Here is a 17611-nt window from a genome sequence, read left to right as displayed (position 1 = left end):
CAAATCAAAATATATTTTATATTTGAGATTCTTCTAAGTGGCCACCCTCTGCCTTGATGACAACTTTGCACACTCTTGGCATTCTCTCAACCAGCTTCACATGGAATGCTTTTCCGACACTCTTGAAGTAGTTGCCACATATGCTGAGCACTTGTTGGCTGCTTTTCCTTCACTCTGCAGTCTAACTCATCCAAAAACATCTCAATTGGGTTTAGGTCGGGTGATTGTGGAGAAAAGGTCATCTGATGTAGCACTCCATCACTCTCCTTGGTCAAATAGCCCTTACACAGACTGGAGGTGTGTTGGTTCATTGTCCTGTTGAAAAACAAATGATAGTACAAACCAGATGTGACTCACCACCTGGTAGCATGTACCAGCATGTATGTAGCAAAATTTGAAATTGTGTTTTTTTTACATAGGATTAAAATAGAGACTCAGAGCTACAAAATGGTATATCATACAATGCATTTGAGGAACAATTCTGCATTGAAAGTTGATCAACTTGTAAAGTCACTTTTGAGAAAATGGCCTTTGAATGTGTTGGTATCTAGTGAAGTGCTCTTCTTTGTCTACACCCATTCAGCATCGTTCACACCCTCTTAATCTCGTTTCGCTCTCGGAGCATTCAGAGCACACACATTTCATTTGTTTACCTATGGATAACATGAAAACAGCCTAACCAGCTCTGCTGGCAACAATTTCATTACGCTTTTTTGCAGAAGTTTACTTACACAGGCCATATTCAATGGGTGTTGTACACACGTCATATAATGTTAGCTAACGAGCCAGCCAGCGAATGTTAGCTAGTTAAAGAACAATGAACACAGTGCCAACAATGCCACAGTGCTGGGAGCCAACTAACCAGGTTCAATGTTATTTAGCTAACATTATGCTCTAACTAGAAAATCAAATGGCTCTGGGATACGAATAATAACGTCAGGTAGGGAGCCAGCCAGCTAACATTAGCTAGCTAGCTAACAGTACACATTAGCTTGAAATGAAACCACTTTCTGTCAAAATTAGAAATGAGTAATAACTGAAAATGTAGCTAGCTAACGCTAGACTATCTTACCTGTATACATCATCATGTATGATGGACGTGTCTCTATGTCAGGAATGCAATATCACAGTTCCCCTGAGTTTGAAGATGTAATCCGGAGACAGGTGTTTTCTCCATCTCTTTAGCTATCATACTCTAATTACATTGATTTCAAAACTTGATCCCCCAGAAAGTGGAGAGCAACACTTATGCAGCTCCACTACACAATACATGTTTAAAAAAGCGGTGTTCGACAGGATTACAAACACAGACTGATGAGATCAAATAGACAGAAGCCTTCTATATGGCAGACCAATCCAAACTCATCCCTCGGCATGTCCAGCCCACTCATTATCTCAGCCAATCATGGCTACGCCTAGTTTCCTAAAACGGCTCACAGATGGGAGGGCATATCGCTGCAGAGTGCTGTGGTAGCCCTGCTGGTTAAGTGTGCCTTGAATTCAAAATAAATCACCAATATATAATAATAATATATGCCATTTAGCAGACGCTTTTATCCAAAGCGACTTACAGTCATGTGTGCATACATTCTACGTATAGGTGGTCCCGGGGATCGAACCCACTACCCTGGCGTTACAAGCGCCATCACACCTCCTCCATGCTTCACAGTGGGAACCACACATTCGGAGATCATCCATTCACCTACTCTGCGTCTCACAAAGACACGGCGGTTGGAACCAAAAATCTCAAATTTGGAATCATCAGACCAAAGGACAGATTTCCACAGGTCTAATGTCCATTGCTCTTCGTGGCCCAAGAAAGTCTCTTCTTCTTATTGGTGTCCTTTAGTAGTGGTTTCTTAGCAGCAATTCGACAATTCGACCTCCTCTCAACAGTTGATGTTGAGATGTGTCTGTTACTTGAACTCTGTGAAGAATTTATTCTAATGGACTTATCCTCTGCAGCAGAGGTAACTCTGGGTCTTCCTTTCCTGTGGCGGTCCTCACGAGAGCTAGTTTCATCATAGCACTTAATATATGCCATTTAGCAGACGCTTTTATCCAAAGCGACTTACAGTCATGTGTGCATACATTCTACGTATGGGTGGTCCTGGGGATCGAACCCACTACCCTGGCGTTACAAGCGCCATGCTCTACCAACTGAGCTACAGAAGGACCACTTGATGGTTCTTGCAACTGCACTTGAAGAAACTTTCAAAGTTCTTGACATTTTCTGGATTAACTGACCTTCATGTCTTAAAGTATTGATGGACTGTCCTTTCTCTTTGCTTATTTTAGCTGTTCTTGCCATAATACGGACTTGGGGCCTGTTGCACAAAAGTAGAATTAAGACATCCGGGATAAATGACTCAGCTGAGCTCAATGAAGCCAAAACATGTGCGTCCAGGCTTAATTGGTTGCACAAAGACCAAGCCAGGATGAGCAGACACGGATTCATTAAGCCAGGTGAAACCAATCCAGGATAGGTGCGCGCTCACGGCTCACTCAAATAGACCCCGCCACAGATCACAGATTAACTGATTTACCATGGCAACTAGAGCCGCGTACTTTTCCCCGTCGGAAGCACAAATCCTCATGGAGGCATACGAGGAGGTAAAAGATATAATTAAGAAGAAAGGCAACACCGCCACAGTGATAAAGCAAAGAGAAAAAGCGTGGCAAAGTATTGCAGACCGCCTGAATGCGTAAGTAGTGCACAATTACACACTCACCGCTCTGCTGAAACATCACAATTACAATTCAAATATTTAATTCACATCTCCAAAAACGCAGTTGTACTGTAATTATGAAACGGTTAAATTTTTAATTGAAATGCACTGCAGATATGAGTGAAATTGTGTAAAGTAAGTCCATCACACTGTATAAAGCTATGATAAATTATTATTAAAGCCTTACATTATTATTTAACGTTACTACGCTCAGTACGGTTTAATCTTAGCCGTTGTACTCTGCTTCTTATGTTGTCCACCGTTTTTTTGTGTTTCTCCTGCTTTCATTAATGTAAAGCTGCTTTGACAGAATGAAACAATTGTGAAAAGTGCTATATAAATAAAATTTAATTAAATAAATAGATGAGCTATAATAATAATCACTTTAATTTATATAGCGCCTTTCAAAGGACCCAAGGTCGGTTGCTCACTGCACTGCAAAAATGTCTTTCTTACTTAGTATTTTTGTCTTGTTTTCAGTTAAAAAAAATATCTAAAAAACATCTTGAATATTTTCTTGAGCAAAATTACCTAGGAAAATAAGCAAAAAAATCTGCCAGTGAAACGAGAACTTTTCTAAAATTAAGTGTTTATGGAAAAAGTAAACTTATTTCAAGAGAATTTTTATTATATTGACAGATTTTTTATTTGCTTGTTTTAAGCACACATTTACTTAAAGTTTATATTTTTTGTCTAAACTATACTTATTTTGCTAGGTCATTTAGCAAATCAAGAAAATACATCTTTATTTAAGTTTTTTTTTGTTGATATTTTTACTGAAAACAAGACAAAAATACCAAGTAATTTTTTGCAGTGTGACTCCATTAAATGTGTGTGTGTGTGTGTGTGTGTGTGTGTGTGTGTGTGTGTGTGTAGATTAAACATGAACGGGCCAAAACGGACATGGCAGCAGGTCAAAATCAAATACAAGAACATTCTGCAGAATGGTATGGTCCCTGACTAATATTTAACAAAGCACAAGCATATATTGTACCCAGAAGGTGCCTGCTCACACATTGTCTGTACTGTTTTAGCAGTGAAAAAGAATACCCACAGACAAGGCACGGGTGGTGGGTCACCAAAGGCTGACCTTACCCCAGCAGAGGACATGGCCTTGGAGCTAAATAAAGGCAGGCCCGTCTTAGAGGGGATCCCTGGGGGGAAAGAGACGAGCATAGGTTCCTCCCAAGATGCCACCCGCTTCATTCAAGGTATGTCCTTCCATCTCTACATGGGATACAACCACATTCATATTGAATCAATTTGGACTGTCTGACTTTGGTTTACCTATTGCCTTGCAGTGTCTGGCAGCACTGTGTTCCTGTTAGAGCCACCAGCACAAGCACCAGACGATGCTGATCCAGTGAGTACTCCATCAAAGGCATACTGTAGGCCTGGCATGTCTTGTCTACTAGCTTCAATATGAATCCGATTAAATGTGATAGGGTGAAGGCCCCAGTGCAGCAGCAACAGCACATGATGGAGACGATGATGATGACGAGGAGACCATCTCTCTGGATTCCAGAAGGCATGAGGTATCATGGTAAGACTGTGAAAGTACTATTTACTCTACAATCGTGAGGAGTCCTCATCAAAATCAAAAAATCTAATTTCTTTTACAGGACCCAGATGCTATACAGTGGGAAAACCAGCCTGGCAACATAGTGCGTATTAATAAAAGGACACCACATCCTGCCAAATTCCAGCTGCGCTAATTGTATTGTGTTCACAGAGCTCACAAGCTATCAGAAAGTTGTATGGCAACCACCTCCGGCGCCAAATAGAACTGGCAGACATAGACATTCAGTACAAGAAGAAAAAGATGGAAAATCTTGCACTGGAGTCCGAAATAAAAAAGAGGACAATTAGGAAACTGGACCTTGAAATAAAAAAAACTTGAGAGGGAGGTGAGATATGCCTTCAATGTACACTGTATGCTAACTGTAACACAAATGTATTAATCATTATTTGTATTTCCTCCCCCAGCTCCAAGAAGATGACACAGCTCAAAATAAAAATGAGGTATATTCTCGTAAAGTCAAGTGAGCCATGACATATGAGCTCTTATTGTGAGCACACAGGACGGTGGCATCTTTCTAAGGTTTTTTTATTTTCCCAGCAATCAGTACAACCAAGTCATCGTTATAAGGCATCGCCCTCTTTTGCCCACCCCCCCAGCACCAGGTGTGGCCACTAGCCTATATGAAGGCCCAAAATTGTGTGTTCCTTTCTGCTCTGACAATGGCATGCCCATTCGTGCGAGATGTGGTGGATGAAGAAGCACTTGTGCTGAGGAGAGCCTTCAGGCGAGAAAGGGTCTTCAGGGACCGGTTGGACCCACTGGCCTTCCCTGACGACCATCTATATGAAAGATACAGGTTTTCTGCAGATGGCATCAGGTATCTATGCAGACTACTGGGTCCCAGGATTAAGCACCGCACTGCACGGAGCCATGCACTGAGTGTGGAGCAAATGGTTTGTGTGGCCTTGCGCTTTTTTGCTAGTGGAGCCTTCCTGTACTCAGTGGGGGATGCAGAACAGCTGAACAAGGCCACAATTTGCCGCACAATAAGAAGTGTGTGTCTGGCTATCAAAGCATTAGCAGATGTCTTCATCTCCTTCCCTGGCCACAGAAGACTCTGTGACATCAAAGAGGAGTTCTATAGGATTGCAGGTAAGAGGATCTACAAATTACAGGACAACTGTTAACACATAGTAGGATAGTCATTACTTTGTGTGACAGGTTTCCCCAATGTCATTGGTGCAGTGGACTACACACACATAAGGATAAAAGCCCCCTCAGGTGCCCATGAGGCCGATTTTGTGAATAGGAAATCCTTTCACAGCATTAATGTTCAGGTGAACATAACTTTTTGATATTGTCCATTGACGAACACTCTGCATTGCCAGTGATGTGCATTGATTGGTGTAATATTCCTCATCTTATGATTTCAGATGGTCTGCAATGCTGACTGTGTGATCAGCAATGTTGTGGCAAAATGGCCTGGCTCAGTCCATGACTCCAGAATCTTTCGGGCCTCTGAAATCTATCAGTGCCTATCACAAGGTAAGCCACACAACCCCTATTTATAACCATCATGGCTGTGTCAAGAATATCACTGTGTTTATGAGGTAGTAATGATGAGATTTTGTGTTGACAGGTGAATTCTCTGGTGTGTTGCTGGGAGACAGGGGTATGGCTGCCAGCCTTTTCTCCTGACACCTTTCACAGACCCCCAGGAAGCACAGCAGGCCTACAACCATGCCCATGCCAGGACCAGGGCCAGAGTTGAAATGACCTTTGGCCTCCTGAAGGCACGCTTTCACTGCCTTCACAAATTAAGGGTCAGCCCTGTTAGGGCATGTGATATTACTGTGGCTTGTGCTGTCCTCCACAATGTGGCCTGCCTGAGGAAGGAGAGGGCCCCCAGAGTGCCACCAGCCATGGACTGGGACAATCCGGCAATCTTCCCTGATGACGACAGTGGTCGGCTGCTGAGGGACCAATATGTGTTGAATTATTTTAGTTAGTATGTGTGCTTTCAATTTTGGTTAAATATGTCCTGCGGTGGCAGAGGAATTTGGGTTTTTTTGGGTTCGTTTTTTTACGAATTTGGCCTCTTATGATGTTTGTGCGGTATACTGTCTGTCTGTCTGTCTGTCTGTCTGTCTGTCTGTCTGTCTGTCTGTCTGTCTGTCTGTCTGTCTGTCTGTCTGTCTGTCTGTCTGTCTGTCTGTCTGTCTGTCTGTCTGTCTGTCTGTCTGTCTGTCTGTCTGTCTGTCTGTCTGTCTGTCTGTCTGTCTGTCTGTCTGTCTGTCTGTCTGTCTGTCTGTCTGTCTGTCTGTCGCTCTCTCTGTCTGTCTGCCCGTCTGCCCGTCTGCCCGTCTGTCCGTCTGCCCGTCTCCCCGTCTCCCCGTCTGTCTGTCTCCCCATCTGTCTGTCTGTACAAATCTAACAAGTAATCTAACAATTCCCCAACAACTACCTAATAAAAACAAATCTAAAGGGGTGAATGAAAATATGTACATATAAGTATATGAATGAGCGATGGCCAAGCGGCATAGGCAAGGTGCAGTAGATGGTATAAAATACAGTATATGCATGTGATATGAGTAATGTAAGATATGTAAACATGATTAAAGTGGCATTATTTAAATTGGCATTGTTTAAAGTGACTAGTGATCCATTTATTAAAGTGTCCATTGGTTGGGTCTCAATACAGTATGTGATATGAGTAATGTAATTTTGTCATTTTTATTAGGATCCCCATTAGCTAACGCCATAACGCTAGCTAATTTCCTGGGGTCCAACACTAATTAACAAGACATTACAAATAACCACAATCAAGATTTCACAAACATTCAACAAGTAGACAATACAGATAATTGAAATATCTGACAGGAAACACATTTAACATTCAGTTGATGCTTTCTATTTGCTGTCCAGTCATATGGTCTATCATATTAGATGTTCATTTACTTTTTTTCTTGAAGGTGGTTTACTTTTAGCTTGAGAAATTTGGATTGGTAAAAAGTTGCATTCAGCTATAGCTCTATATAAAACTGTAGATTTAAGGTGATTTGTCCTTGGCTTGAGTTGTTTTAGCTGCACTGAATTTGCCTGTCTGGTTTGGTGGTTATGCGTGTTGCTCGTATGTACTAATTGGACTGAAAAATACTGTGGGTTTTAGAAAATATAACATTCCTAAAGAAAATCAGAAGACTAGAAAGTAATTTGTTTTTAACATGAAGCCATGAGAGATTCTGATGCATTTGGATAATATTCATCTGGTTTGAGCAATGAAGAGCTAATCTACCAGCCCTGTTTAGAGCAACAAAAAGCTAATCTACCAGCCCTGTTTTGAGTCATTTGGAGCTTTTTTAGATCTTTCTTTGCTGCAGATGACCATATAACTGGGCAGTACTCTAAGTGTGATAGAACCAGGGATTGACCATATAACTGGGCAGTACTCTAAGTGTGATAGGACCAGGGATTGACCATATAACTGGGCAGTACTCTAAGTGTGATAGAACCAGGGATTGACCATATAACTGGGCAGTACTCTAAGTGTGATAGGACCAGGGATTGACCATATAACTGGGCAGTACTCTAAGTGTGATAGGACCAGGGATTGACCATATAACTGGGCATTACTCTAAGTGTGATAGGACCAGGGATTGACCATATAACTGGGCATTACTCTAAGTGTGATAGGACCAGGGATTGACCATATAACTGGGCATTACTCTAAGTGTGATAGGACCAGGGATTGACCATATAACTGGGCATTACTCTAAGTGTGATAGGACCAGGGATTGACCATATAACTGGGCATTACTCTAAGTGTGATAGGACCAGGGATTGACCATATAACTGGGCATTACTCTAAGTGTGATAGGACCAGGGATTGACCATATAACTGGGCAGTACTCTAAGTGTGATAGAACCAGGGATTGACCATATAACTGGGCAGTACTCTAAGTGTGATAGAACCAGGGATTGACCATATAACTGGGCAGTACTCTAAGTGTGATAGGACCAGGGATTGACCATATAACTGGGCAGTACTCTAAGTGTGATAGGACCAGGGATTGACCATATAACTGGGCATTACTCTCAGTGTGATAGGACCAGGGATTGACCATATAACTGGGCAGTACTCTAAGTGTGATAGAACCAGGGATTGACCATATAACTGGGCAGTACTCTAAGTGTGATAGGACCAGGGATTGACCATATAACTGGGCAGTACTCTAAGTGTGATAGGACCAGGAATTGACCATATAACTGGGCATTACTCTCAGTGTGATAGGACCAGGGATTGACCATATAACTGGGCATTACTCTAAGTGTGATAGGACCAGGGATTGACCATATAACCAGACAGTACTCTAAGTGTGATAGGACCAGGGATTGACCATATAACCAGACAGTACTCTAAGTGTGATAGGACCAGGGATTGACCATATAACTGGACAGCACTCTTAAGTGTGATAGGACCAGTGATTGAATCACCTGATTCAGAGTGCTAGATGTTACATACTCTGAACATTTTCTTGTAACAGCAATTCCATTACCCATCTTAAAAACAATATTATCTATGTGTTCTGACCATGATAAAGCTGGTCCAACATGACACCTAGTAGTTTTTTTTCACTTGCTCTACATGTATTCTATTCATCGACAAATTCAATTGGGGATCATCAGCAAGCATACAGTATATCTTGAACCAAATACAATACATTTAGTTTTAGAATGTTCAACACCTATTTGTTCATATCAACCCACTCAGACAACATTCTTAGTTCACTGCTCAGTACATCTGTTAGCTCATTACATTCTGATGCTGCACTATATATTGTAGAGTCATCAGCATACATGACCACTCTTGCTTTGTTCATTACTGAAGATAAATCATTAGTAAAGATAGAGTATAGCAGTGGGCCTGTGCAGCTTCCTTGAGGAACACCACAATGTATATCTTAACTATTTGAAAAGCTACCATTAAAGAACACTTTTTGCCTTCTCCTGGATCGATAGCTTTCCATCCAGGATAGAGCTGCATCCTTAAAACAATAACATTTGAGTTTTCCTAGTAACAGTTCATGCACTGAAATCCAGTAAACTGTGTGTGTGTGTGTGTGTGTGTGTGTGTGTGTGTGTGTGTGTGTGTGTGTGTGTGTGTGTGTGTGTGTGTGTGTGTGTGTGTGTGTGTGTGTGTGTGTGTGTGTGTGTGTGTGTGTGTGTGTGTGTGTGTGTATAAGAAAATACCGGGAACAACTAAACTGTGGTTGACCCGACTTGGCTAGAACTCTGTGAAACTTATAATAGGATAGGGAGTCCTTTTCAAGGTTCCTCTAATCTCGGGGGAATGGAACTGACAGCGCTGGGTAGTGATAAACAGTGGTGAGAACTCTGGGGAAGGATACAACTCACCTACTGTTCGTGGGTATGTATGTGCGTAGGATATCTACTGTTTGTGTGGAGGTATGTGCGTAGGCAGGGAGCAAGTTATAAAATGGATGTCTTTGTATTATGGACTTCAGAACGATCTCTGAATAAACTGTACGGACCTCAAATCAAATCAAAGTTTACTTGTCACATGCGCCGAATACAACCTTACAGTGAAATGCTTACTTTACAGGCTCTAACCAATGGTGTGAAAAAAAGGTGTGTGTGTGCGTGTAGGTAAGTAAAGAAATAAAACAACAGTAAAAAGACATTTGAAAAAAGAGTTGCAAGGCTTTATACAGACACCTGTTAGTCAGGCTTATTGAGGTAGTATGTACATGTAGGTATCGTTAAAGTGACTATGCATATATGATGAACAGAGAGTAGCAGAAGAGTAAAAAGAGGGGTTGGCGGGTGGTGGGACACAGTGCAGATAGCCAATGTGCGGGAGCACTGGTTGGTCGGGACAATTTAGGTAATATTTCAAGCAGCAGAACAATGCGTTGTGTTTTTACAACAGTAGGTAACACTGAACGCTTCAGTTTACATTATTGACAAGCTATTAGCAAGTTAGACAGACAAACCATGACATTTTCCCCCATTCCGAAGTCCCCACATCATGCATTGAGCTAAAAGTTAACTTACCTTGTATTCACTATAAAGTAGTGGGTGGTGGTCACGACGATGACTCAAGAGATTTGAGGTGTTGTCCCCTTTTGCTGCGATTTTTGTTGTTGTTGCATGTTCTGCAGACAAGGTGACCATCTTCGATTATGTTTCCCACAGCACTCTTATAAAACCCCAAATATGACCACACTTCAGATTTGGTCCTCTTAGAAGGCTGAAAAATTCCTGAGCTCTGTCACTGCCTCCTGCCATGTTTTCACACAAAACAAAACCCACGTTGCATGCTGCGCCTCCATCAGACTGTTGCTAACTTTGGTTGATGCTGGTCAGTATTTACCGTGCTCAAATCAAATCAAATTTATTTATATAGCCCTTCGTACATCAGCTGATATCTCAAAGTGCTGTACAGAAACCCAGCCTAAAACTCCAAACAGCAAGCAATGCAGGTGTAGAAGCATGGTGTACATGAATGTATAGTTAAAGTGACTATGTACAGTGGGGCAAAAAAGTATTTAGTCAGCCACCAATTGTGCAAGTTCTCCCACTTAAAAAGATGAGAGGCCTGTAATTTTCATGAATTTATTTGCAAATTATGGTGGAAAATAAGTATTTGGTCATCTACAAACAAGCAAGATTTCTGGCTCTCACAGACCTGTAACTTTTTCTTTAAGAGGCTCCTCTGTCCTCCACTCATTACCGGTATTAATGGCACCTGTTTGAACTTGTTATCAGTATAAAAGACACCTGTCCACAACAGGTAGGAATTATTAAATTCCCATGACAGTGGGAAAGGGCAGTGTGGAGTGCAATAGAGATTGCATTATCTGTGGATCTGTTTGAGCAGTATGCAAATTGGAGTGGATCTCGGGTTTCTGGGATAATGGTGTTGATGATAATGGTGTTGACCTTTTGCATCAGCTGAGTCTTTGCCTAATTTTTATTAAACCCAGAGTCTTACAAACCTCGGGAAGAGTCTTTGCCTAATTTTTATTAAACCCAGATGTCTCTCTGGAAGGCAACCCTCGCTCGAATTTCGTCTACCTTGTTGACAAGAGACTGGACTTGGCGAGTCGTATACTTGGGAGTGTAGAGCGATGTGCCCGTTTTCGAAGCCTGACCAGAAGACCGCTCCATCTGCCCCTTCTGCATCAATGTTGTTTTCGGTCAGCTGCTGGGATTAAATCCATTGTCCTGGGTGGTGGTCCGAAGAGAGGATCTGCTTGGGGAAAGTCGTATTCCTGGTCGCAATGTTGGTAAATTGACGTTGCTCTTATATCCAATAGTTCTTCCCGGCTGTATGTAATATGATTTAAGATTTAGTGGGGTAACAATTTTATAAATCTAACTTTTGCTTAGTAACATTGGACATTTAACCCCATCTAGCGGGTGCAAGACAAGAAAACATATATGTACTACAGTTTCTATGTCGCTCCCGCCCTATAGGGCGCACTGGTGAGTCTATTTGGCCTCATTCTCTGTCTGAGCTCTATTGCAGTTTGCCACGTAATCTCCCGAGTTCAGACCACATGCCGCGTTCACTTGCTAGTCAGAACTAGGAAACTTCAGACTTGCTAACTGGTTGTAGTTGCTGTATACACGTGTCGCGTTTCAGCACTTATAGCCAGTCGGAAATGTCCGACTTTCCTAGTCCCGACTAGTAAGTGAACGCGGCAATAGACATAGGTACAAGGGGCAGTCTGCGGAGTGAGTAGCAGAGCAACAGAAGCCTGGTGAAACTGGACGTGGTTACACGGGCAAAACAGAAGCGCATAACGTTACAAATTCGAGGTGGATGTTATTTTCCTTTCTTTTGTGAAAACAAAACATTGAAACGTGGATATTGTTAATTGAAGTAGGTAAGTAAAAGTAACTTGAAGTAACGCTACTTGGCTAGCAACCTCGTTATATTTTCGACTGGGAGAGGTGGCGCAAGTATGAACCAACGTCAATAACGTTATGGCTGACTACAGGGTTCCAGCTAGCTAACATTAGGGAATGAGCCACCGTTAGGCTACTCGAAACCATGTTTTCTGCATTGAAGTTCTTAACGTAGTTATTTGCTATATCAGGCTAATGATTTGTGAAATATACGTTGATAATACATAAAATGGTGTAATTCCTGTCGACTACTTGTGGATCTTTCTCGTCGAGAACCAAAGACTAGGCGAACTAGCTAAATACTTTCGGTCTACATGAACATAAGTGGTAACTAAGTGGCTTCATATTAGCAACATGCTGTGCACATATCTACCGTGTGGACAACCGCTGTAAATGAAGCTTTATATCTTGCTTTATATCTTGGTATCTTACCTGTTACACATGTAGTGTTACACATTGGTCATGTAATGTATGTGGACACGCATACATACTGCTCGTCGAACATCGCACTCCAGAATCATGGGCATTCATATGGAGTTTCCCCCTCTTGCTACTTTAACAGCCTCCTCTCTTCAGGGAAATACATTTCACTAGATGTTGGGACATTGCTCCGGTGACTTGCTTCCATTCAGCCACAAGAGCATTAGTGAGGTCCAGCACTGCGTTCCAATTCATCCCAAAGGTGTTCAATGGAGTTGAGGCCAGGGCTCTGCATGCCAGTCAAGTTCTTCCACACAGATCTCGACAAACCATTTCTGTGTGTACTTCGCTTTTAACACTTGGGCATTGACATGCTGAAACAGGAAAAGGCTTGGTTCAAACACATTTTGCCACTTCAGTCAATCGGTCCATTTTTGAATTTGTGATAAAACTGTTGTCATTTGGCAAGGAATGAAGCTTGTTTATTCTATCAGTTGGTTACATTTTTATAGGTGTTTCTGTAGGCCTAACAAAGTTTGTCCGAACTCAGCATGCACGTGTGGAAGGAGCTGTCGTAACCCAAGGGCATTTAGGGCAAAGAACTGTTTGATACTTTGCTTGGTTTATTTTTTTACTATGCCTTGCGACTGGAACGCTAGACTCGAAGCAAATATTGTCTTCAAGATAACTTAGACCAAATAGTTACAGTATTTGAAAAATATATCAGAAAATACCATGGTTTTGTTCAATAGGGGCACACTGAAAATGAAGGTTATTTTTGTCCAACAAACCTCCCTGTTTCATTATTTAGTTAGCCTACCACTGTTGTATTCACTTTGAAAATGTTTTCTTTCTGAACATGACCTAGGTTAAGTCACTGCTGTGATGTGAAGGACTGTGTGGAGAGGCTCTCCTACTGTAGTCAATCTGAAAGCAGCAGTCCACTACTGTACATTTGAATGTGTGGCACTACTGCTGACTGGTCCAGACTCTCCCCGTCTGCAGCAGCCTCCAAGAATGTTTCAAGCACTATGACACTGCTGAATATTGAGAATGGGCCTTGGCCTTCACCAGTCTCCCAGAATCCACAGTATATTATCTAAAGGAGAACATGACATGTGTGCCTTGCATATACAATGAGGGAATTTACACTGCATCACTTTATGAAGCTGGGAATGTAGCATCGAAGAGATGTCTGAAGTGACCATTTTCTTTTTTTGTACGTTAAGTAACAACAAGGTGCAGCATTTCTGCTGCCCTGTGTCGGGTTGCCATAGCGACAGGTGTCATTTCTCTTCTGAAATCTTGCGGTGAAAGCGTTGCCATTACACCTCGATCACATTATTGCATTTTGGTACACCAGAATTACATAAATTTCCAATGAAATGCTGCGTTTGCCTTGCAGCATTGCATTGCCCCGGCAGTTGCAGTGCCTTCGGTTTGGCACGTGTTGGATTTATCAAATGAATGCATCAAACTCTATGCTTAGATGAGTTGACAGAAATCGTAGCAGAAGGTAAATGTTGACCTTTTTGTTGCACACATCCAGATGATGCTGCGTACACGCATCCAGATGATGCTGCGTACGCATCCAGATGATGCTGCGTACACGCATCCAGATGATGCTGCGTACACGCATCCAGATGATGCTGCGTACACGCATCCAGATGATGCTGCGTACACGCATCCAGATTGATGCTGCGTACTATTTTGTGCAATGACTCTGTCAGCGTGAACAAAGTTAGACGTGCGGGCCACAGGAGGATGAACTGAATAACGGTCAATTAGTAGCATTTTTAGGAGGGGTCATTTTATTTTTTACCACTTTTGTGGATTTGGCTAAAAGTATAATATAGGTATGTAGTTCTCTTGTCTCACTTAAGTCAGTCAGACTTCACCCAAGATGGCAATACATTAATCAAAATACATAGACGTAGCCTGATTAGTTAAGTATAGTAACCACCCCACTATTCTTAGTTCATAGTGTGATTGACACTGTCTGATAGAAAACACCATGTTCATTAATGCATGTTCTCCTCCTACTCATAGGGGCGTGGTGTTGGCAAGCAAGTGGACCTCCACCCGACTGCACCTCCAGATCTGTAGAGGCAGTCACTGCACCTGCAGGATTTGTCTGATAGATTTGGCTGAGCCTAGCTGAGTCCTGCAGTGTGTCCACCCAGGGAGGGAACCACCATGAGGCAGCTGAAGGGGAAGCCCAAGAAGGAGACGTCCAGGGACAAGAAGGAACGTAAGGCGGCCATGCAGGAGGCCCGGTCGCAGGTGGCCACAGTGGTTCTACCCACGTTGGCTGTGGTGGTGCTGCTCATCGTAGTCTTTGTCTACGTGGCCTCCATGCCCAGAGCCATAGAATAGTGACCAGTTCCACACCCCTCACCTTGGCCCTACCCCCTCAATTTTAGTGTGTCTGTAGGCTTTTAATAGGTATAAGCAGTGTCAGGGTTCTCCAACGCTGTTCCTGGAGAGCTACCGTCCTGTAGGTCTTCACTCCGACCCTGTTCCTGGAGAACCTAAACCTACAGGATGGTAAGCTCTCCAGGAACAGCGTTGAAGAGCCCTGAGCTGTGTAGTTGTAATTCCACCATAGGAGCAATATCTAATAGTTCTGGGCCAAGGGGAAGGGTAGGGACCGGCTCTAATATGACTGGGCCCCAATGGGGATGCATGCCCCTGCTCTGCCACCATGGACTGGGTCCCAATTTACCCAGAGACTTGCTGCACCCAAAGGATGACCTCAAACCACCCCTCCCCCTGACTGCCAGCTTAACATGCATATAGACATTTTCTGGTCACTCATTCCATCCTCACCCCATTCCACCTTTTTGCTCTCATCCCTCTTTCTCTCATATCGATCTGTCTGTGTGGTCCTCAGGGACCTGCCATTTGTCTTAATTGATGCGTCCTCCCAAGTGCAGTTTTGCCTCGAGAGAATTGAGCTGCAAAACAATCAGATTTAATGAGGTATTATGGTAGTGGATTCATAGTTGCCTTTTGATGGCTGAAGATGTGTGGCAACTAAGGCAGCCATGTTGGTTAAAGGGCGGAACGTATGTCCATTACATCAGTGTTTGCCAACCCTGGTCCTCGAGTACCTCCAACAGTACACCTTTTTATTGAAACCCTGGACAAACACACCTGACTCAACTGATCATCAAGCCTCAATCAGCTGAATGAGGTGGGTTGCTGTTGGGGGTACTGGAGGACCAGGTTTGGGAAACACTGAATTACATGTCTATCAATTGCTCTGTAACAACGGTAGGATTTATTTTTGTTCTGGTGCTGTCTTAGTTTAAATGTCCTGTTTACAAAAGGACTGTTAGGGCATAGCTTGCCGAGTTTGACCTGGGGATGTTTTAATCAGGTAACCGGTTGAGGAAGTGTGACTTAATTAATCCACTGGCATTGTTGAGCAATGTGTTTTAAGATTAAAGTCACATGACAAAGGCCAGCAGTCCAAGCTATGTCTGTAGAATGTATACATCCACAAATGTGTGATTTTATTTGTATTTTTTTTTGAAGAAAAAGAAACGTATTTTAACATGCCAGCAATTGGTCCTGTCTGTTGGAATAGTTGAATGCAACTCAGGATTTTGTCCTGATTGAATGTGGTGTTTGTACTGGACAGATTGTGAATATGTCACAGGAGAACATGACACTGTATTCCATTACAATCCCAGCGCTACACACTTTGTACTTTTTTTAAGCTACTGACAACTTTGACTTTTGAGTTGCTCAGTATGACATCTGTGCAGATGAGGAAAATATGTGCCTTATGTTTGACAATGAGCCTTTTCAGTTAATAAAGAACTGAAAGACTTGTTGTTCTAGTCCCCTCAAACTCTATTCTAGACCTCGATGCCAGTTCCACTGCTTCCCCCCCCCCCACTGTTCCCCTCTACTTTGGGACTGCTTTAGGCCTGAGACACCAGGTGGGTGCAACTCATTTGGGTAAAACAGAAAAACAGCTGTCTCTGGACCTTGTAGGGTAAGAGTTGAATACCCTTGCTCTATTTGCTGGGATTGTGTACCTAGCGCAGTAGTCACCTGGCATCCTCTAGGAACACTGAAGAGCACATAGTCCCTACTGTCCCCTAAGTGTACTGTATGTCCCTGTTGCCCAAGGTCTTTACATTGAGAGACTGGTGCTATGGATGTGTCCTTCAGTGAGGTACAAGAGATTGTACATTTGAGTCTGAAAGACAAGTCTGAAGCTATCCTTAATATGTTGGGATTGAACTTGATAGTATCTGTGATTTAACATGGAATAGACCTAGCCTATTTCATACATGACAGAGGAGTTATATCTGAGTTTGTTATCCAGCAGTAATTGACTGCATAGGGCTCATGTAAAACAGCCTCAGGAAAATCCTTTGAAAATACGACCCATTCCGTATCATTAGACATGCTAAATTGGCCTTCTGTCACAATCTATCAATTGGATTTGACTCTGCCCTGTAATCTGAGGGTAGGCAAGGATGATAAGGGAAAGAACATGATCTAAGAATGTGCTCCTTAAAAAGCTTAGAAGCTGCATAAGACAGCACATTAAAGCTGAGACTGGTGAATCCTCTGTGTAGATTGGTGATTTTTTTAATGAGCAGCTATCTCCATAATTGTAAGAGCATCGAGAAGGTTAAACCTGAGACACTGGTTAATCACACTGACAAAGCCGGTGCATAAGAAATGGATGAATCCAATGGCACAACCCAGAAGGATGTAGCTCAAACACACAATGTTTAAAAGGGGTTAGAAGTACGAATCACGCCGGCGTTGCAGTGGGAAATCTAGAAGGTTAAGCCGAGACAATCCAGCACCTCGCACCATACCCCCTCTTCCTTTTATCTATCCACGATGCGGCAAAAATACACAGCAGACCATTACCTTGGAGAAGAGCTGTAGTCTAACAAGATGTCTGTTTGAATTAATCCAGCCTCTTCCCTATGCTGAAGTCTCGTTTCTCTTCCTGGTGTCTGATTAAAAGTTG

The 17611-nt window shown here is 42.5% G+C and overlaps 1 protein-coding gene and 1 long non-coding RNA gene across 8 annotated transcripts; both read left to right on the top strand.

The window, feature by feature from the left end:
* Positions 1 to 2309: 2309 nt before the first annotated feature.
* LOC124005682 lies at positions 2310 to 5924 on the top strand. 7 transcript variants are annotated; one of them, XR_006833675.1, is made up of 11 exons: positions 2312 to 2705; positions 3606 to 3676; positions 3764 to 3940; positions 4031 to 4092; positions 4175 to 4272; positions 4352 to 4393; positions 4462 to 4636; positions 4716 to 4751; positions 4849 to 5403; positions 5685 to 5796; positions 5891 to 5924. XR_006833675.1 is itself a non-coding variant. In XM_046315133.1 (7 exons), the coding sequence occupies exons 1-7, from the start codon at positions 2548 to 2550 to the stop codon at positions 4627 to 4629; spliced, it is 768 nt and encodes a 255-aa protein (XP_046171089.1). In that variant the 5' UTR covers positions 2310 to 2547; the 3' UTR covers positions 4630 to 4685. The 7 variants fall into 7 exon arrangements, 1 of the variants encoding a protein (XP_046171089.1); XR_006833671.1 differs by lacking the exon at positions 5891 to 5924 and having other exon boundaries at positions 2311 to 2705; positions 4175 to 4264; positions 5685 to 5881; XR_006833676.1 differs by lacking the exon at positions 4352 to 4393.
* A 5880-nt stretch (positions 5925 to 11804) lies between these two features.
* On the top strand, positions 11805 to 16447 carry LOC124006104. The gene is made up of 2 exons (XR_006833734.1): positions 11805 to 12164; positions 14656 to 16447. It is a non-coding gene; the product is annotated as an uncharacterized LOC124006104 (long non-coding RNA).
* The last annotated feature ends 1164 nt before the right edge of the window (positions 16448 to 17611 follow it).

Source organism: Oncorhynchus gorbuscha, linkage group LG19 (genome assembly GCF_021184085.1).
Source record: "Oncorhynchus gorbuscha isolate QuinsamMale2020 ecotype Even-year linkage group LG19, OgorEven_v1.0, whole genome shotgun sequence".
Lineage (NCBI taxonomy): Eukaryota > Metazoa > Chordata > Actinopteri > Salmoniformes > Salmonidae > Oncorhynchus > Oncorhynchus gorbuscha.
Note: the sequence above shows the minus strand (reverse complement) of the source record. Positions and strands in the feature narration are given on the sequence as shown.

Coding starts and splice junctions, on each gene's coding strand:
- LOC124005682 (XM_046315133.1), top strand. CDS start 2,548: ATGGCAACTAGAGCCGCGTACTTTTCCCCGTCGGAAGCACAAATCCTC. Junction 3,677..3,763: donor CAAGAACATTCTGCAGAATG/GTATGGTCCCTG, acceptor GTACTGTTTTAG/CAGTGAAAAAGAATACCCAC. Junction 4,093..4,174: donor CACCAGACGATGCTGATCCA/GTGAGTACTCCA, acceptor TAAATGTGATAG/GGTGAAGGCCCCAGTGCAGC.